Here is a 21637-nt window from a genome sequence, read left to right as displayed (position 1 = left end):
CCGGGAGCTTAAATTGTTGGGTTCTGTTGCAGAACCACTCAAAAGAGCCATATGTTGCAAAGCAGCCACTTAACTCGGCTGCTTCTAAATGAAACAAACACGCATTAAACAATTTCATAGCACTTTGAATCTTAATGCTTTGTGTCAAATTTTCCGTAGCCTACTTGAATGAGTGTAATAAGCAGCTGTTGGTGTCGCTGCTGCAGGCTGGTAACAGCATTACCATAATGTTCTCTTTTCAACTCAATGGCATGGTAATGCTGACCTTTAGAGGGAGAGAGAGGGGGAGAGAGGGATGTTTTAATAAATCATTATTTCTTGCTCCCTGCGTAAAGCTCGCATGTTATTTTGGCCTTGAAGATGAAAGCGCTTTGAAAAAGACACAATCTAACAGTCGTGAGCCTATCAAAACAAAAGCACGAGCAAACAAAATACAAAGTAAACCCACCACTTTGCAACAATATTGGCCATAACACATTCTCATCCCCCAGAGCCTCATTTAGCAATATTGAGTCAGAGACAGACAGAATGAAGTGGTGGAAAAGCTACAAACACACCGTTAGTGTCAGATAAGTGCAATTGCAAAATGTGTCTTTTGTTTTTCTGTGGCCAGGTTTGCACTAAAAGCATTGTGTGTTGCACATCTAACCAATTTGGCGTGTCTGTGCAGAGCTCAGTTCAATTTTTGAAACCCCGGCGGAGGACCAAAATTGCCCTTTTGCTTGTGGTTTCAGGAGCCACAGTGACCTATTTGGCGTTAGAATGACATAAAAAGGTAATCAGGTTTATAAATACTTTATTCTGGTTAATTATCCTGACATGCCCACATTGTTTTGAACAGGCGTTTTCTTCACTGAGGAGGCTGCGGGGGAATCGAGAGCTTACTAAAACTTTTATCAACTCATAACAGTTACATGCAGCCAAGGACACTGTAATTAACAAAAGCCCTGTGATGTGAGCTGTTGAGATGCTGAGATGTATGTGGAAAATATGGGTAGAATAATAAAGGTTTTGTTTGAGTGACGAATAAATTATGAAACATTTTTTGCCGTAATTTCATGCAAACATGACAAAACAGCAGCAACACATCAAGATTAAATCATTCGAATCATCGCAGCATGTTTTTAGACCTTAAAGCTTTGTTTTTCGTCCCAGAGACGGGGAACCTCTGGAGGAATTAAAGGGTACCTCTGTCAATTTTACACTTTAAGGTGTTTTTACAGGTATTGGGGAGTACTTCATGCATATGTGAAAAAAATGGCATGAAACCTTTTGTGCCTCCAGAGGAAGCTGCATGTTATCTCATAAACTGCCTCCACTGATGTCACTCAATGGCTAGGTTGCATTGTGGGTAATGTAGGCGCCAGTTTTCGAAAAGGTTCAAGAATATGTGTATCAATTTTGAATATTTGTTTTTAAGCTGTCCATAATGAGTCCAACAGTGTTAAAGGAGTGTAATGCTAGACAGTACTTTTAAAAACCTGGCAACTTACCCACAATGCAACTTAGCTACTAAGTGACTTCACTGGAGCAATTTAAAACGAGGCTTCATACTATTTTTTTCACATATGCAGCAGTATGGTCTGAGAGACCCGTAGACACGTTTTAATGTTTACATTTTGTGGAGTTGCCCTTTTAAGTTCCAGATACATTATATTACACTCCTGAAGTCCCTGCTCAGAGGGAAGTACTTTAAAAAAAATGTTCAAGAAGAAGGAGTGGGGCTTATGGGCCTGAACATTTATGATCAGTTGAGCACTCGCAGGATTTTATTCCTGCCATCATTTTTAGAAATCCGCAGCTACAAAACACAAAGTGTGTTTTGTTTATTGTGCTCCGGCACATCAACGTGGCATAAGAAAGACGGGCCGACATTCATCGTCGTTGAACAATATATCTGTTGACTAATTTGGCCTTTCTTTGTGGGACAACAATGTGCTGAAGGAACCTTTTAGTGTCATAAAAAGTAGTCCCTTGAACCAAAAGTTACCGGTGCGTTGGAAACGTGGCTGTAGATACTCTTTGAGAGAATACAGCCGCTGTATACACACAATGTAGAAACACCTCTGTAAAGCTTTGTGTGACATAACTAATGGAGTTATGGCTCTGTTGTCTGTTGTGCCCACCAATCCAGCATAAAGATATTTACTATTTATGTGGCTGAACCTCCCGAGGAGGTCTTTGTGTGAGGGCACATGAATACACACACACACACACAGTCTCACTTCATCTGGTCATGCGGTCTTGATATAAATACATCTGGTGTTATGTTTTTGTATTTTCTCTGTAGCTGTGTCATCATTTTCACATCTCAGCTGTGGTTGCTGAGGATGTTTCCTGCCGCTCACCTCACCAGTGGCCAATTAGTCAGCACATGCTTCCTAGCACTTAAGACTCTGTTACTGCACTGAGTCTACATGTGTGTGTGTACCTACCTGTGTGCTGTATTTGGAGGTCATCCTGCTTCTCTGCATGCCTTTTTGCCTGCAGGCTCCACTTTGCCACCAGCCTCTGTCACTCTCATTTTGGCTTTCCTACTGACTTGCACAAAACAAGTCCTGTCCGTTCAGACATGTCGGGAGTGGCTGTGCCCAGTCACTGAGAACGTACAGCTGTCTCGCTCATTTTTAAGAAGCAAAAAAAGCAGTGTAGCAGAAAACTCCTTTTCCATCCCTGATTTGTCTTAGAATCACACCATAATTAGAGACCATTTTCTTTCTCATTTAAACCTCTGTAATTCCTAATCCATTGTAATATGGCCATTACTGGCTCATTTTTTACACTTGCTAAAGTCATTAGTCATTGCTAATTACCATATCGAATAGAGGAGGCCAGCCAGGGGAATTCTAATGAGAGTTTAGTGCTACAGCAGATTCTCAGGGAGCTGTGGGTGGAGATCATATAGCAAAGGATGAAGATCTGACAGAGATGAGAGGGAGAGGTTGTCCAATTCGTTTTGCTGTCCATCACCGCTATGTGTGAGCGCACAAGCATGTACTACAGTAGTTATATATAGTGTACATACTGTACTCGTTCTTTTTCTATTTCAGCCCACAACTTCACTGTTCTGGTTCGGTCCCACCGCTCTCATCAACACCGTTTCTAAACACAACAGTTGGCCTGTTTTCTCTCATAGCTATTGTTTTGATGATGCTCTGTTGGATTGGATATGCTCCCCCATCGCACTCATGTTACTCAGAGAACCAGGGCTTCTTAAGTAACCTATAGGTTTCACCAAAGAACACTAATAGACCTACTGTGGACTGCCTGCCCAGTATTAAACGGCTGATAGACAAAGTTATTGACTAGCTGGTTAACATGGCGGAGTGTTTAGCAGCTTGAGAGACACATGTCCCTCAGGGGTTGGTAGAGACAGAAGGGAACTAAAACTTAACTCTCCTTCATATTTGCTGGATGTTTAAATAAGCACTTGTTTGCTAACATTTGACACATGTTGATGATATGTCAGCATTACCTTTTTGCACTGCCCCCAAGTGGCCAAAAGGTAAGCTAGTTCTGATGTCCTGATCTCTCTTTTTTTGTTAACAAAGGGTAATGTTCAGTACTTCTCAGACTGTCACTTTTGTGTTGCACATCTCAAGGTTCATCAGTTTATTTTGGGTTACTACTAGATTAGGGTTACATGCTTTAATGCTCAAAAAATAACGCGTGATGCTCCGTTTTAGCTCCTGTATCTTTAAGGCCCGCCTCCTGAATACCCAGTCTCCTCTGATTAGTCAGCTCACACACGCCTGCGCCCGCACTGCTCGCCGTGTCTCCGGTTAGCTCTGTTGTGTTTTCAGCTTCCAGTCGGCTTCACTTCTACCATGAATATAGGCTTCGTTCATGCAAATGTGTGACATGACGACGTAGCGTGATGTCAGGAAGTCACGGAATTAAAGACTACTGGCGAGGAGTTTCAGGAGCAGTGTTTTCTGTGGGAAAGAGGAGCTTCTGTTGGTGCGGTCTCAAGGCATTTTAACTTTCAAGACCTTTTAAGTGCTTAAGGACCGATATAACACACTTAAAGAAAGGAAGAAAATGAAAAAGCATAGTTATTTATACCTTACGTCACCTGAAATTGCGAACAGCTAAACCAAATGGATTCAACAACGGAGTTGAAATCATTTACATTTGATAAGCAGACTTGAACTACAGATATGACTCTTTTTTTATTAATCCCTCTTAATCTTAACTTGATCACTGAAATGATCCCAGAGCTGGGACTGATGTCTTAAAAATTTAATCCAATAGAAAAAGAGAAAAAGGGCAGATCTTTGAGCTTTAGAAGCTTTAGAAGCTTTAAGCGGCGTTCCTTTGGTGTGGTTATTTGTTACATCAGTGATGAAAATTCATCTCCGCTCCAGCGACGTGCGCACGCAGTTGCATCGCGTTCCTGCAGATACATCACTGCCGTTGAGCTGGAGCCTCTGCTGCTCCCATTACCATTCCTTTTCTTCCTAATGCAATAAAAGAGGCAGAGTGAATAATTGATTAATCATTGCCTTAACGAGACCTATTGAATTGAACACGACTACTTGAAATTACAGTGCTGCTTGGAAGATTTCCCTCACTGTAATAAGACAGCTTAGTTAATGTTTTACCGAGGCGCCGAGGTCGGCTGCTGTGCAATAATGTATGAGGAGCGGAAAGGGGGCTCAAAGGAAGCGAGTTCAAAAGGAAACAAACAGAGACAAACAGGTCTGTGTTTGCCAGTCGCTCTGCTCGACGAGGGAGGAGGACTGCTGCAGGAGAACCAACACACACCTACACACCCGTACAAACATCTCTCTCTCTCTCTCTCTCTCACACACACACACAGCACAGCAAATGGTGACCCGGTTGTTCTCTTGCACACATTCACACATTGTCCTCAGGAAGAAAAAGTATGCATGTACGTGTGTGTGTGTGTGTGTGTGTGTGTGTGTGTGTGTGTATGTGCATGCATACTTGAATGCATCAGTGTCAGTGCCGAGGTGTAGGCCATTGTTGTCTTGGCCCGAAACAAGCCTCTGTCAGCCCCCTACCCCCCAGCACACGAGGAGACAGGCAGGGAGCACAGCTGAGATGCAGGAAAAGGAGAGGAAGAGATGAGAGAGAGCGAGGGAAAGAGAAAAAAAAGGACGATTGAAGGAGAAGGATTAGACAGCTGTTTACTGCCATCTCTGGAGGCCAGCAGCAGTCAAAGCTAAGGAGTTTGTCAGCCTCTGGTGGTACTATCTAGTTTACTTTTCATCTCTGCCATGTCTCTCTCTCTCTCTCTCTCTCTCTCTCTCTCTCTCTTTCTCACCCTCTCCCTCTCTCTCACACTTGCATTGCTGTTCTAACCAAAACCAACACTCTGTCTCTCTTCCCTCACTCTTAGGAGAGTTCTTTGTTTGCAGCCCAATCGCCAGAAGAAATGTTGGCAATTTAAGTTTCTGCAAACCGCGGATATGTTGAAACTTTACATTTCTTTGTGTTGTAACTTGACGTTTCTTGGGGTTTAACATTCAGTTTTATGTTGTGACATTGCCAGGTTTCGGATCTGGTTAAGTTTAGACGCAAAAAACGCTTGGTTAGGGTTAGGAAAAGATTGTGGCTTACCTGGATCTGTTGCCACAAACATGGCTGGAAAATGCTCTGACATCTTGTGAAAAATATCCAGTGGTTAGTGTAGTTACTGCACAGCTTACAATGTCAGAAAGCTCGTGCACACAGAAAAGTGACCATAACGGTGAAAGAATCAAAAAGATCCTGCACACTGTCGATCAGTTGTACGTATTTTATTTGCAATGTTTCAGTCCTCAAACCACCTTCAGCTAAAAAATATGTTGGATCCGCTCCTGAAAAGACGAGAAGATGTCAGAAATGATCAATTATTCTTAAGCCAAAAGGTGTCAATTAGCACTTCTCTCTTGGTGTGATGCTGTTATCACACCAAAAGCCTAACCAGGGACAAGGACTGCAAATCAGCCGTGGCCAGAAGTCCTGTATACGTTGCATCGGTTGCATTTTAATAAGATGTAACAATGCCTATATGCATTATCCCTGTCTAATAAACTGGTAAATAAATTAATACCGTGTCAGGCTCGATGAATGATTGTTCTTTTTGACAAAAAATGAACAGGCAACTACTTTATTTTGATAATCGGCTGATAGTCATCGATTTGTTTTCGAGAAGAAATGCCCAAAATTCACTCAAGTGAAGGGCTTTTGGACTGTTGGTCGGGCAATCGAGAAATCTGAAGATGCTACCTTGGACTTGTTGCTGACGTGTAGACAAAACTATTAATCAGTTAACTGATAATTAAGTTGCAGCTTATTATAGTCTCGTTTAGGTAAATACATACTGTATGATACCAGTGTTCTTTGCCCATATGAGTCGGAGAGTGGATGAGTGGATTCTCGTTCTCTAACTGTAGGGAGCTCAGATGTCGAGTTTTGACGCAGGAGAATCAACCACTTGCTTGTGAATCGTTTGCTGCAGTACTAAATATGCACTGAGGTATTTAGAGAAGCATGTTGCTTTCCTCACGGCACAGAAGAAGCTTAACCTTACCCACACCCCTTTTGAACAGTGATCAGTGAACAAGTCAAACACACACACACACACACACACACATACACCCTACAGACAGCTCCGCATTCTCCCCACTGATTTTCAAAGGCTCGGCATCCATTCTGTGTTTGCTCTCCACTCGCTCCCCGGCTGCTCTTTCATCATCCACCCGTCATCTGAAAAGCATCTTAAATGATTATGTTTTAGCTTCTCCCCCCTTTTTTTTTTCATACTTAATCTCGCCTTCATGTTCACGCTCCATTTGGCTTGACGGCACAAAGGTGAATCATGAAAGCCTTTTTTGTTTCAGATTTGTGTCATTTTCATTGCGTAAGCTCCGCCGCTCTGTGCCTTGTGCGCTTTTCGGGGACCCGATATGTAACGCAACATGATTTCTGCTGTTGCTGCTCAAGCTGGCTTCTCTTGAGGTGAAGAGATGTACAGAGAGAGAGAGAGGGAGAGGAAAGACGGGGATTTGACTCATGGGGATTTTGCTCACAAATCATCCAGTTGTTGTTGTTTTTTTTTTATTTTAAGTGCAATTAGAGCAGTGGCTAAGTGTTCTCCTCTGCCTATTAATCCCCAACAATTAATGTGCGTGGTTCCATGAAACATATTGGCAACTTTCTTAAAGTGAGATTAATTTGGCAGGCAGGAAGCTGAGTGGGCCTTTGTGGAGCTGGTTATCTTTCCTTAGCACATTGGGCTAAGCTCTCCAAGCATGGTGGAACGAGAAGAGTGTGTGAGTGCAGAGGGAGTGTGATGCAATGTAGGTCATTTGGATGGTGTGAACATCACAAGGCTTTTAGATTCCTGTTCTTGATTGTCTGCAAAATTGGCCAGGAAGAAACAGAATGATGCTATTTATTTTTCCGAGTGCCTCTGTTAACATAAAATTGTTTCTGCTGGAATCAGCTGTCATTGGATTGAAGATATGCATGAACATGTATGCACTCTGCCGCTGTTTATCTATATTTCTGACCAAGCAAACATCCTGTCCTGTTTTTTTAGCTCTCTGTCTGGCCGCATCGTCGGAGGCGTCTGGTGGTTCTTCACCCTCATCATCATCTCATCCTACACTGCCAACTTGGCTGCCTTCCTGACTGTGGAGAGGATGGTGTCTCCTATAGAGAGTGCTGAGGATCTGGCCAAGCAGACAGAGATCGCCTATGGAACGCTGGATGCCGGTTCCACCAAAGAATTCTTCCGGGTGAGAAGCCGACTTGAGGACATTTGTGCGATCCATCGCTGAAAGCGCTTCACTCTGTGTGACAAATACTTTGCATTACCTTCGCAATAAAGTCCCGCTGCTTCACCAGCAGGATGCTTTTGTTGTGAGGAAGCAGGAGTATGGAAGTTTGGGTTTGCATTATCAGAAACTTAAAAGACCAAATAAACGTAACATTGCATTGACGACAACAACTGGCACTTCCAGGTAGACAACTGTTTACAGGTCTTGGGGAGTACTACTGCATGTGTGAAAAAGCAGTATAAAGCATTTTGTGGCACCAGAGGAAGCTGCAAGTAATCTGATAAATTGCCTCCAGTGATGTTATGCAGTGGCTATTTGCATTGTGGGTAATGTAGGTGCCAGGTTTATAAAAGGTGGTGCCTACGCTGTGAAATCTGACAACATAACTCAAGGAAATCAATGACCTCAAAGTTACCAAGTAGAGTATACTAATAATTTGAAGTTGTTAAAACTTTTTAGCTCATACAACTTACATTTAATATTGTACTTTACTTGGTAATTCTGAGTTCTGGTTTCCTGACATTTTCATAGTAAAATAAAATACTTTAAATACTTTAAACTACATTTTTTTTTTGTCTGTGGCCCAAGGTCTCCAATCATTAGTCAAAGTTAGTTATTGTAAACAAGCATTGTGATTGGTTCTTATCAGCTCTACTGCAGCATCAGGACAGTTCACAGTAAACAGTGAGGCTGATATCAGTGAGAGTCAGTTGCAAATAGTGATGCTAGATTACAACTACCGTATAGAGTTTATGACAGAATTGACATACATTAAAGCAACATTATGTAGAAATTGGCATTTTAAAGCAACATTATGTAACTTTTTTTACCTTAAAATAACCTTCAAAAATCATGTTGATCGTTCAGTGTCTTGTAACAGGGTGAATGGTGTCTCTGTCTCAGCCACTCCGCCCCCCTATCACTTGTTTCTGCACTGTGTAACTTCAGTGGGAGGGTAGGATCACAGTGTTACATACATGTTTACTTCAAGATACCAGCTTTAAACACATAACACTGTTATGATGTAATGAGTTTTGTTTGAAGTTAGCACCTACGTTTAATCTTACAAATCATAACTAACACAGTACGATACAGCATAAAGATAGATAAAGTATTCCCACTGACACCGTCTCTTTCTCTCTTGTTACCAATTCTGGCTGTCAGAGGTCCAAAATCGCTGTGTTTGAGAAGATGTGGTCCTACATGAAGGCGGCTGACCCGTCCGTGTTTGTCAAGACCACGGACGAAGGCGTAATGAGAGTCAGGAAGTCCAAGGGCAAGTATGCCTACCTGCTGGAGTCCACAATGAACGAGTACATAGAGCAGAGGAAACCGTGCGATACTATGAAGGTGGGAGGAAACCTCGACTCTAAAGGTTATGGCATCGCCACGCCCAAGGGCTCCCCTCTCAGGTAAGTCCCTGCCACTGCAGCGTGGCTCGATAAAAGCCTCCCAGTGCTTTTATTGGCAGCTTGTGCATGAGCATCATCTGATCATCTGTCACCTGTTGATTTTTCCATCGCGCTCAGTTCCTGCACCATGTTCATTTCGATCATTTTGATTCATTTATGGATCTTTTCATTACAATAACATCACATATCAGTAATTGTATTGTGTTCTGCATTGTTTGAATGCATTTTAATGAGACATAGAAGGCCCAGGGTTACTTTTACATAACGTCATTCATCTTTTAGTTTTTTTCAGTGTTTGCATGCTCTCACAAGGACATTTACAACTTCATCATGCCCATCATCAACACTGACGCTCGTTCATGTCTGCATGTTTACCCAATGTATGCAGCAAACCTATTCATAGCTGACTTGTGAGCGCTAGCAGAAGTGTAAAGTATGACTGTGAGATTTCCCAACCTCTTTAAGCAACACTTGTCTTCCCGCTGCCCTCTAATTACATCCTAAACCTGCTTGATGAGCATTTGTCATGGTCTCATGCGGCGTGCTTTCAAACTGAAGCACCCCCTCGAACGCACAGAAACACACATACAAAATGTAAATGCGCCTCTTACAAACCAACAGGGCCCTTGAAGCGGGATTACAGCTTCAAGGACCAAACCCATATGTCTACTTTTCCACTTACGCCAGGGCTCACACCTTGAATGTGAAGTCAGCTGAGTTGAATTTATATTTGCCACATTCAATGTGATAATTGACGTAATGAATGATTATTCATAGCGGATGTACTTTTCTGCCATCGGTGTCCAAGAGCAGCAGCTGTCTTTTCACATTACATTAACACCTTAACCAACTTCCCATTCGTGTTTCTCTTGCAACTGCAGAGAGAGAGAGAGAGAGAGAGAGCGCAGGAGCTGGTGGCATCTGAAGCTTTTAATCTATCTCTAATAGGCCTCATTCATTTTAATGAAACGAGCCATATGGGGAGATTTTATTCAAACTCGCTGAGGATTCATTCGGGGTTCCACCTTGGTTGACAGCCAAAGGTCAGAGCGCCTTGGCTAGAAATGCTGCCTATGTCTTACCCCGTTTACAGGCTTCATTTAAATTCCATCCAAATTACATTTTATACAGGGAGCAAGTGCTGTATTATTGACAAGACGAGTGGTGAAATGAATCTCATCCCAAAGTCGTAAAGACAAATGGGCCCAAACCTACAACAGTGGAATGGGATGCATTGCTGATTGCTGAGGATGGCCCCATTATCCCTCTCTCTTTCTGCTAATTGTGATCAGGATGATGTGTTATTCTCAGGTTGCCATTCACACATGTCTGATACTGAGCTTCACGAACAGAATAAAGAACATTCAGGACTTCAAGTGTCGGATTAAAGGATGGGAGTTTGAAACGCTTAAAGCATTTTTATTTGCTGATGCAGAAGGACTTGTTCACATTGAATCAGGCATGAGTGAATGTTCAATGACTTCAAAGAGTTGATTTTGATCATACCTGCAGTGCATTGTTGATGCATCAGTGTGCACAGATGAATATTAGTTTGCCAACGATTCGATTTTTCTCTCTATATTCCAATCCTCTATCCACAGGGTATCTTCTGATACCAGGCAAAGATCTGCTCACTCAAAAAAAAAAGAAAAAAGGAAATGTTCCTTTGCTGTGTGGAACTTACTGGATGATCTTATTTAAGTTAAAAAGAGGCTATAACTAAAACATAACTTCTTAACTTAAGTGTAAATACAGACGTTCTCACACCATCTGTCTTTTAAGAACTATTAATATTTGAATTATATTAAAGTGCGAATTATACCATGACAATCTGGAATTTCCAGGACCAAGCTAATCAAAATAAGGGCTTCGAAGCAAAATATGACCAAATATACTCCTCAAACAGAGGGAATTACAACAGTACAGCTAGGTAGCTATTCTGCCAACATTGGAAATGAAAAGGCAGCCAGGCAAATGTTAGCTTCAAACATTTATCCATAGACACTATCAGATTCAGACAACTCTGAGGGTAAGAAAGTAAAGTCTATTAAACAAGCTGACTAGCTACTTACATTACAGCGTCGCTTGCACCAGGCACTGGAGCGTAGTCATACGGATGGCTCGCAAGCCACTGATGGGCGTGGCATGAGGCTGGCAGACGAGACTTTCAACTCACGTCAAGGTTAAGAAATGGTGTACATATTACAAGATCCTTCCAGACATGAATATGGAAAATATAGATTTGAATAGTCAAGATTAAAGGTAAGAGGAATATATGAATGTTGTCCAATACGTTGTTTATGATCAATACCTACCTGTTCCTATCAGACCTAGCTGTACTTTATATTATTTCTAATTCACAAATTCTAGCATGCAGACACGCTATACTATGGTTGTGAACATGGTGAACTGCTTAATATACCTGCTGAACAACAGAATGTTAGCCTTGTCATTGCGAGCATGTTAGGTTACTGACGTTTAGATAAAAGCACTGCTGTGCCCAAAGCCTCAAGCAGGCTGCAGACTCCTGCAGACAGAGGACAGACACGCCAGCTCGTTCATCTTTTCTAATAGATATAACACGTGTAGTTCTTAAAATGACTGGTGATGTGATCAGATTCAACTGTGGGAGAACTGGAATTGATCTGTTCCCCCGCTGATATGTCTTTCCCAGGCTGCTAGTGGTAGCCATGTTGCTAACGCTGTCTTTGTGACAGCCGTGCCAAAAGTAATACCTCAGGGAAATGCTAGGAGGGAGGGATTTGAAAAGTTGAGTGTGTCCGCTTTAAGAAAAATATATCACTTTCTGGACACATTAGCAAACTGGGAATGACACTTCCAACACTTCTGCTTTCACAATAAAAGCTTACCACTGTCTTCACATAAAAATGCATTTATTGTGCTTCTCAAGTGGAACAGAAGTGAGTTCCCTGCAGCAAAAGAACAGAGCAGAACTGAGAATAATTCAGTAATTAATGTGACTTGTTAATTTCAGTGGGCCAGTACCAATCCAACAGATCTGCCCTACTGGATATATGAACATATGTGTATATTTAAATATTCAGTTTGTAGTGCAGGCTTGATTGAAAGTAGCACTTTGAAAAGAAAAAAAAAAAAGTAACTTAACTCTTCGTTTTACAGGATGTACTGACTGCCTGCTTTCAGACTCAGTCTATGAAATGTTCTGTATATATTCTCTGCCTCATTTCTTCCATGTATGATGTCCTGCCACCCCCATGCCTTCCTATTTACCCCATCCCACCTAACATACAGCACAGAAACCTCCCTGACATCTGCACAAACTAACTGACCAAACTAACCGATCACCTGCAGGTCGCCGGATCATCCATCTCCACACACTGTGACTTCTTTCTTTCTGTCTGACTCCACTGGGCCGAGAAAGAATTCAGAGGTTTTACCAGCTCCGAGGATACCTGTGTTCCCTACAGCTGTGTTGTGCACTTGAAGTTGCGGATAAAGGCTCTCCTGCTCCGCTGGTGAGAAAGGCAGAACGTCACCAAACTAAATTGTTGCTCCACAGAAGAATAGACGCTGATTCGGAGGAAAAAGACTGACAAAAGGCTGTAATCTTGACCCCTTTTCACGCAAATTCTGATTGCAGTTTCTGCCTTTCGGTGATTTGTGGATGGAGAGAGTCTTTGTCTGCAGCCAGTCAGCTATAGGAAATACACACACACACTCGCCAGAGAGAGAGAGCAGAGCTCGGGGAGATGCTTCGGGTGAGGTGGCTCACAGTCGGTGGCACGGCTTTCCTTTCAGAAAACAACTTGAGCAACCTGACAGTTAACATTCAAAGCTTCTGTCTGCATTTGTCTCCGCTGATAGTTGTAAATTAATCAGCGCAGGCTTCTATTCACCAGGATGCCGTTATGAGTTGAATATTGATAGGTTCGTTACCATAGCAATCTGTATGCTGGTGCCACTGAAAGGAAATTACCATCTGTAGACAGACTTCCGCATCCAAGGCATCTCCATTTATAGTGTCTGCTCTGCCTGCCTCTGAGGCCCCTGCTTGGTAAAACCTGACTCTGCTACTGTATGGGCGCTCAGCACTTCAGCCCCATCGCAGATATACAGCTAACATGTGCATCCAAAGCCAGTACTCCTGCTTCATATCAATAATCACGCAGGAGTTTCTAATTGTATAAGTCAGTGTGTCATAATCACCACCACCATGCGACCAATCTCTTTATATCTGTCCCATAGAGTGTCTCCTAATGGCTATCATTTTACGTTATTTTCAAGAAACCCAGTAAACCTGGCAGTGTTAAAACTGAACGAGCAGGGCCTCTTGGACAAATTGAAAAACAAGTGGTGGTACGACAAGGGAGAGTGCGGCAGCGGGGGCGGGGACTCCAAGGTCAGAGCCAGTTTGATAAACCCTGCGGGTAACCCGCTACCACTGGGAGTGGGGAGGGGGTAACCGGCAGGCCCACGCTGCACTACCACTCAAGCAACACTTAATCTTTCTGTGGTGTGGCGAAGGGCAAAGGAGAGGTGCCAAGGGGGGGTGATTATTTGGCCAGCGGTGGCCGAGTTTGAGAAGCACAGAGGGGGACATTTGTGTCGTCTCTCCTCCTTGAACAAAAGGAACAACGATAATTTAAAACTGATCGATGTGTGGTGTTAAATCAGGTCGCCCCCTCGTGCTCGATGATAAAAAACGCAATCAAAACATCCGTGTTGCATAAGTGAGGGTAAGCAGTGTGCCGGTTACCCCAAGTGATATAGTAATACACATCTACTGCCTTAGGGAGCCAGCCAAGCTAGATGGAGTATTAATGCATATCACTTTGACTCTGATGTTTCTAATGATGTTGATGTTTTATATAAACGTGTGTGTGTGTGTGTGTGTGTGTGTGTGTGCTGGTGTGCTAAGTCGTATGTGCATATGTATTTGCTGCTCTTGCTGTTTCTGAATGAATAACATAAAATAACATGGTATAATATGTTATTTATGTTATTTCCTTATGGTTGGAAGAATCCCAGTAAACCTAGCGGTGTTGAAACTCAATGAGCAAGCCGTCTTAGACAAACTGAAAAACAAATGGTGGTACGATAAAGGGGAGTGTGGCAGCAAGGACTCCGGAAGAAAGGTTAGTCTCCAACCCGAACCCTGTCACCTCACAGCACCTCCCAGCACAACCCCCCTCCGCCCTGATCCTAGACCAGCCCCAAGTCCAGCCCTCAGCCTCTGTCACACTGAGCAGTTCTCCCCATGTGGCTCTAGCGGTACTGCTGAACTGGCCCGAACATAAGACGAGCACGCTGAATGTAACAATGTAGGCAGATACACTGTGTTTAACATATTTTAAACGTATGGATGAATCTAAATAAAATTGCAGTAAATTATCATAAGTTATTAATGAAAAATACAATCATCTAAACTTTGGGGTTATTTTATTCATTAATTGAAAATGACGGAAAGCCAATTCATAAATCTACTGAAGCACGTATTTTGATTGAATCGCTTTGGCTTCGGCTTTAATTAAAAGCTTGTTTTTGGCCTGACAAGCGACTGTCCAATCCAAGTCTGCTGTAACATTAACGTGAGGCAGCAGAAAACCTCTATAGTTCAAAGTGAGCCCATGTAACTTTTGCTGAACAGCAGCCACTGTGGCCACGGGTCTGTTAGAAGACCACGCTGTGCAGTATGCAAAAGCATAGTGCAGAAAGGTCACTAAGGCCCACATCTCAACACTCTCCTCGCCCCGACCACTTAACCACTCTAGGGGAAGGGTGTCCTGATTCTTGTTTGGAGAGAGGGGTACGGTGAAGTGTCAGGGCTACATGATGAATGCTGATTTGTGCACGACAGTCCCTGATTCTGACTTATTTCAATGTTGCATTCACTTTTTAATGGTAGCCTACGTGATGCTGAAATTAAACTAAGGTCCAGCAGCGAGGTTGCTGCAGTCGGCTATGCTCCTCTGATATAAGTGCAGACTGGAGGGGTAGGAGAGCTGGTTGCTAATGTTAGGCTATAAAGCACATAGTAATATGAACTGTATCTGGGCTTTGCTAACATTAGCCCCCAAAAGCTACTGCTCATGTGTTGTGTCTTACTCTTAAAGCAACAATTCTGCAGCACGTGGGCCGTTGCAACAGTGGAACAAACATCTGCTGTTGTAAATGCAGAAACATGTCTGGTATTCTGATGCGATACGACTTCGAGAAGAGACGCTGTCTTACATTCGGGCCAGTGCTCTGGTGGTACTCTGGAGTCTATTTGTTCCCACTGATTAGCTTGTGTTGTCAGAGATTTAATGTTCGTTACCAGTGTGCCTACATAAATATCGTGTGGTGGATTTCGTTGGCTTGTTGTACACACAGTGACTACACTTACCATGCTGGTGGGATAACTCCTCTTAAAATAAATTGTCCAAACCCTCAAATGCACACAGACACAAACACACAGATCAAGTGTGATGATAACCTTGAGTCTGAATGTGAATCATTCTGAAACCAATTTGTTAGACTGCAACTCCTTCCCAAGGAGAAAGAGGAGGGAGAGACACAGGGACAGACGTGAGGGAGACAGATGATGACATTAGGCCGTTGGGACTTTGCTGAACCCTTCAAACATGTTGAGGAGTAACCTTTGTATTCTGGCCCCAGTAATAATCCTACCCCAACTGTCTCACTGTCGAGTGTGCATGTATGGATGCTAACCCCGTCAATCTGCCAGATCGACCCGAGCCATACCAAGTCTGACAATGTGGTTGCATGCATTCGCTCTCTATGTTATCCACTGGTAGCTCTTCCTGACAGGAAAGGGTTTGCTCTTTAGCTCAGGTATCTCTGTATTTGTTTAAAATGTCAGCTGGCCTTTTGATCCTGTCATTACAGGTGTCAAGATTTTTTCTTTCTCTCCGTTGCTTATTTTTTGAGACTTGGCCAGTAGATATTGTTAATGGATATCCAAGCCAAGACTTCTTCTTCCATGCGATGATCGTTGTTTACAGTCCAATTAGCAACGTGAGAACGGAGACTGGGGTTGGAGTTGATAGGGACAACTCTGAATTTATCTGCATTCAGATGCAGATTAGTGTTTTTTAAAAGCATTACCATACCAAAAGCTTGTCAGACCGTAGCCAGTGAGTTTTGAGACTGCATTTCTGGTGCGATCCATCTCTTTTGCTCTCCACACGGACTCGCCACCTGCATGCAACCAAAGTCAGCTCAGACGTGATTGGTCAATATTAGTCAAATGGAAACTACAACACATCTGATACCAAATGTTTCCCCTTTCCTACAGATTCTGCATTCATACGCAGATATCTGTTTATAGAGATTAGTGCAGGGGTGTCAAACCATGTGCGTAACGGGCTCAGTGTCCAGGGAATATACAGTACTTAATGTACACACACTACATACAAATATTATCTGAGAGCTCTTCATTCAACTTAATGCGAGGAGTCAAAATCATGTGAGCAGTAGTAACAAGTTTATCTAAGTCTGGATATACTATGATATTTTAAATCGGTGTAAAGTAAAAATGTATAGAAAGTTTATAATAAGTGTTTTGGAACATTAAAGGAATCATTTGAAACTTTGGAAAATTTGCTTTCTTGATGAAAGTTTAATGAGAGCCCTGCCCTGAGCTAACGGGCCGCTGGCTTGATATTCACCACAGAGGGATGGTATCAATGTCCTCATCTAACGCTCAGCCAGAAGCGAATGAGCTATCCTTTAAATATCTGAGCAGCGCTCGCAGCTTGAATATGTGGCACTTTATATTTTCAGCAATGTTATCATGCGCTTAGAAAAACTCCCCGACTCTCTTAAACAACTCCAACTCATTACTCTAAACATTTATTAGCTGCGAGAAGGGCCGAGACACTTCATTAGCTTTTTCCTTTGGTTGGTTTTAATTATATTTTTAAGGAGGAAGTTTTTAACACGCACACATTGACTCTAAAACATTTTAAAAGTGGGCCACTAGGACCAACTCTAGGAAGCTTTCTGAATACTGCTCCAGGGAATAAACATAAATTCAGCCAGAGTAGAAACCTGCAGACTCTCAGCCCTCCGAGGCACATAGTCTGTCACACATGCACTGTATAAAACCTTTTACATTACATAATGCTAGTGAGTGACGGGGATAAAATGCAGACTTAATAGACTTCAATGCAAATTTGCCCTCTGGGTTACATAGGTGCTATTTAAGTGATCAGAACAAATAAAAACCATCCTCACAGAACTATTGCTTTCCACGTGGCATTAATCTATTCCCTTATTCCCCGAACGTATATGAAATAACATCCTCATTAGACCCCATCGTTCCACGAGAGCCCTTTAGATTGACTGATTTAAGTGATTCCATTTCATTACAGACTATAAATAGGCATCAATGTCAGTGGGTGCCACTGTAATGGAGAACAATGACCCATAATAAGGAGCAATGTTAAACTCAAGACGTGTCTGTGTTGTTGCTGCATGAACGCATGTGTCGTGGGGTGTTTGTGCACTTTACCTGTACCTCTTCCCTCACAAAATGACATTTTGAGGAAACAGTCATGTGTATCTTAAAAGGGTTAATATAGGTATTGTGTGAAATGTTTAGACTTGCATAAAAAGTCATTAGAATTCTAGATAAGCATCTGTTTTCAACATCTGGGGCCTGTCTCACAAATGTAATACAGTCTTTGAATCAGCATCTGGTTTTACTGATCTAATGTAACGGTCTTGATTGACGATAACTAGCAACTAGCTTCACATGCAAAAGGTGATGCGTCCAACAAACAGCCAATTACACTGCGGTTTAAGAGCACTGACTTTAGTATAAGACCAGCACAAAGTAAGTAGAAGTGACATTGAACACACTCAAGTAGGATATAAAAAGCTGTAGAAGATAAAAGTAAAAAAGAGTAACAACAGATGAAAACCAATAATGTTATAAATAAGCCTTAACAATGTGGCTGACATTTTCATTTGTAGTCTGGAATAAGTAGGTTTGTCTCTTTCCGTTATCAAGAAGAAAGTTCAGGATGAATAAATGTATGAAAAAAACTGAACATTCAGATGTTTCATTAATGTTGCTGCAGTTGACGTGGAGAGGAGCACTGCAGGAGTACGATTTGTTAAATTAAAAAAAGTCCTGATAAAGGCCTGTGACCAAAATGTAGCTTGAATAAATCACTGGGAGCTCATTTTCAGCATGCAGACATTCTTCCCTTTTTAAATTAAAACGTCTGATGGCTGCTCGTCATTAAGGCGCCGTCAGAATACGTCTTATTTGGATGACAGTGTCATCACGAAGGCGCCTCATATCCTCTGTTCCTGCGGTGATGGACTACGAGTCCAACAGTCTACATTTAACCAGGCACTGAGAGAATTTCGATGCAATTAATATGCAAGAGTAGATTTTATTAATGGCTTTTCCAGCCACCCACTGTACTTTCTGTTTTGTGAGAAGCCCTGGTTTATAGCCAGAAAGGAAGACTAGCTGTACTACAGACGATTTATGATATCATTTTATCAATACACATGGTTTAATGTGGAAAAAAGTTAAGGGAGCAGTCCTATGGAAGCCTATTATTCATGTTAATAGATGTTTTGACCTATCATTGCGTATCAGGCGGTGCCATCATAAATCTGACGGATGACACCTTTCTCTACTGTACCGTCGCATCTCCATCGTTTCTACTTCAAACTTAATGTTTTCTTAGAAGCTCTGTTTTATAGCCAGAGAAGAACTCTGACTGTACTACAAACCTTTAATACGTATATTTCTGATGAAATAAATTATCCTCAGAGTAATACAGTAAAGAATCACTGTGCTCTTTAGTATGGAGGACTGAAACTGTCAGGAATGAATTGATATGCAATTACATTTTCAATTGTACTTATTCTTGTTCTGTAAATGTATGTATTTGTTTATTTCTGTATAATTGTTTAGTGGAAAATTAAATGGGAAAGTAAATATATTATTGAATTAATAAAAGGTAAATAAATAAATAAACTAATTAAAGCAGAAATATTTATTTATGGCACATTTTATAGATTAATTGATGCCTACATTTATTTTCTATTTTATTTTTGGTGCATTTAATGGCATATTAATTCATTTATTTAGCCATTTATATATCTATTTCTGACTTTAGCAGGTTCAGTCCTCCACACTTCAGTAACTGCTGGGAAAGTTTTTTCTCAAAGTTGATGTGTTTTTGATTCTTAGCCTGGACAAAAGATTTTTCTCGTTAGCGACACTGAAAAGCCAGAATTGGAACCATAATTCAAAAAAAGTTGGGACGCTGTGTGAAAACATGAATAAAACAGTCAGTGTGATAACTTGCTAATCTTTGTTGACGTATCCTCAATCGAAAACACTACTAAGACGATATATTTAATGTTTTACCAATCAGCTTAAAGGTGCAATATGTAAGAATTGATCCCTTGTCGAATTCAAAACAAACAGGACGCAGTGTATCATTGCAGTGACCACTAACTGCTGCTTACTGTAGCTGTCGTTGGCTAGTTAGCTCAGTTAGCCATGCAGCTAGCAGTCTGGACTGGGAGTTTAGAGGACTGGCAGAGGGTTGATCGGGATGGGTCAGGGCTAGCTGGTTAGCATGCTAACTTGCCATAACGTCAGAACTGTTAATCTGTTGTATGCTTACTCAGAATTTGATGATAGCAACATGTTTCAGACAAGTCTGGACAGGGAAAACAAAAGAAAGCTGTGTAAAGCTCCAAAAACACCTGTTTGGTTGGTTCATTGGTAACAGGTGATGGTATCCTGATTGGGTATGAAAGGGCTTTCTTGAAAGGCTCAGTCGTTCACAAGCACAGATGGAACGAGGTTCAGCACTTTGTGAAACAGTGTATAAAGGATATTACCACATGGGCTCAGGGACACTGAGCTGACGGTAAACACAGTTAAATGGAAAATGATTGCATTCTGTTTTCATTACGTTCTACGCAGCGTCCCAACTTTTGGATCCAAAGTTTCCCAGCTAACATATTAAATCCTACTTTGTGAGACAGGCCTCTAAAATATGTTTTATTGTTAATGTTTGTTTGTGTGGAGTTATGTGTGTGTCTTGTACCCTAGATTTGAGTGTGTGTGTGTGTGTGTGTGTGTGTGTGTGTGTGTGTGTGTGTGTGTGTGCGTGTGCGTGTGCGTGTGCTCTTGATTGTGTCTCTGATACTTTTAAGTCCTTGCACTTCCTGTTTGTAAAACCAACGTTAGTCTGTAAGTACGTGTGTGTGTGTGTGAGTGAGTGTGTGTCTGTCTTCAGTTTTTGGTCACATGTATGTAAAACTCGCTCCTCACCTCTTGGCTAACCATAATCCCCGTCCCTCCCTGTCCCTCCCTCCTTCCCTCCCATCCTCCAGGACAAGACGAGCGCTCTGAGCCTCAGCAATGTGGCGGGAGTCTTCTACATCCTGATCGGCGGGCTTGGCCTGGCCATGCTGGTGGCGCTGGTGGAGTTCTGCTACAAGTCCAGGACCGAGTCGCGCCGAATGAAGGTGTCCACCGCGCGAGCTGCTGCTGCCTCAGCCGCTCAGGCCTTTCACTGCTCAGCCTTAGACAGTGGTGCTAGCGCCCCCTACACAGAGCTGCAGAGCTACGGCCTGTACGCCAACAACACTGTTAAGATATAAGGGCAGAGCACAGCCACGGGGTAGGAAATGCTGTGATCAAGCCATGATGATGATGATGATGATGATGATGATGATGCTGATGACATCCGCCTCCTCACCCCCCCGCCCATCTAACCGTGATCACAGTAGGGCCTCTCACGGCTTCCACCGCAGTGCAAACGCTCTCCTGTACCTCTCTCCTCCTCTGCCACTCAGTCTTTACATCACTGATCTCCTGCAGTGTTGTTGAATCACTTGATTTTAAAATTGCCATTATGCCTGTTACTTATTTAAAGTTGACATTTTAAGCACAGTGGCTGAACAAACCTATCATTATCCTTGTGTTAGCATTTAGGGTTGTTAGCATATTGCTTTCTCTATCAGTTTGGCTTTCTAGGGAGAGTTAACCAGAAAAAATCTAAAATGCATATTTTTCTTTAGACCTCTAGATTGCTATAATTGTTGTAGATTGAATGTGATGGAAGCAGACGGCATTTGGCTTGTGGTGCTCGGAGCGTCCATGTAAAATACACTCGAAAACTCAAAGAACAGCAATGTCTCTTTCCAGAAATCCAGACCTTGTCGTGAGCAGTTTTCAACGGGAGGATTATTATAATACTAGTAACAATAATTTTTTGCACTGCAGCAGATGGCAAACCTGAACACCAGCACACTATAGGTCAAGCAGTCAGATCAACTCCAGTCAACAACAGCAAGGAGATGAAGAGGGAGAGAAATTCCCCAGACTCCTTTATAAAATCGCTAAATTTTGTGAGTTTTGCAATTCCCTGGTGATTGGATCACCTGTTAATGTCACATGTT

The 21637-nt window shown here is 42.2% G+C and overlaps 1 protein-coding gene across 1 annotated transcript in view; it reads left to right on the top strand.

The window, feature by feature from the left end:
- The window catches only part of gria1a (glutamate receptor, ionotropic, AMPA 1a), a 205847-nt gene that overhangs the window by 178090 nt on the left and 6120 nt on the right, over positions 1-21637 (top strand). The window contains exons 13-16 of the mRNA XM_084352846.1: positions 7553-7751; positions 8958-9205; positions 13472-13586; positions 20567-20701. Of these exons, the coding sequence (XP_084208972.1) occupies positions 7553-7751; positions 8958-9205; positions 13472-13586; positions 20567-20701 (697 nt within the window). The remainder of the gene's footprint in view (positions 1-7552; positions 7752-8957; positions 9206-13471; positions 13587-20566; positions 20702-21637) is intronic.

This window comes from Pagrus pagrus (assembly GCF_965226575.1).
Source record: "Pagrus pagrus genome assembly, chromosome: 5".
Classification (NCBI taxonomy): Eukaryota; Metazoa; Chordata; class Actinopteri; order Spariformes; family Sparidae; genus Pagrus; species Pagrus pagrus.
Note: the sequence above shows the minus strand (reverse complement) of the source record. Positions and strands in the feature narration are given on the sequence as shown.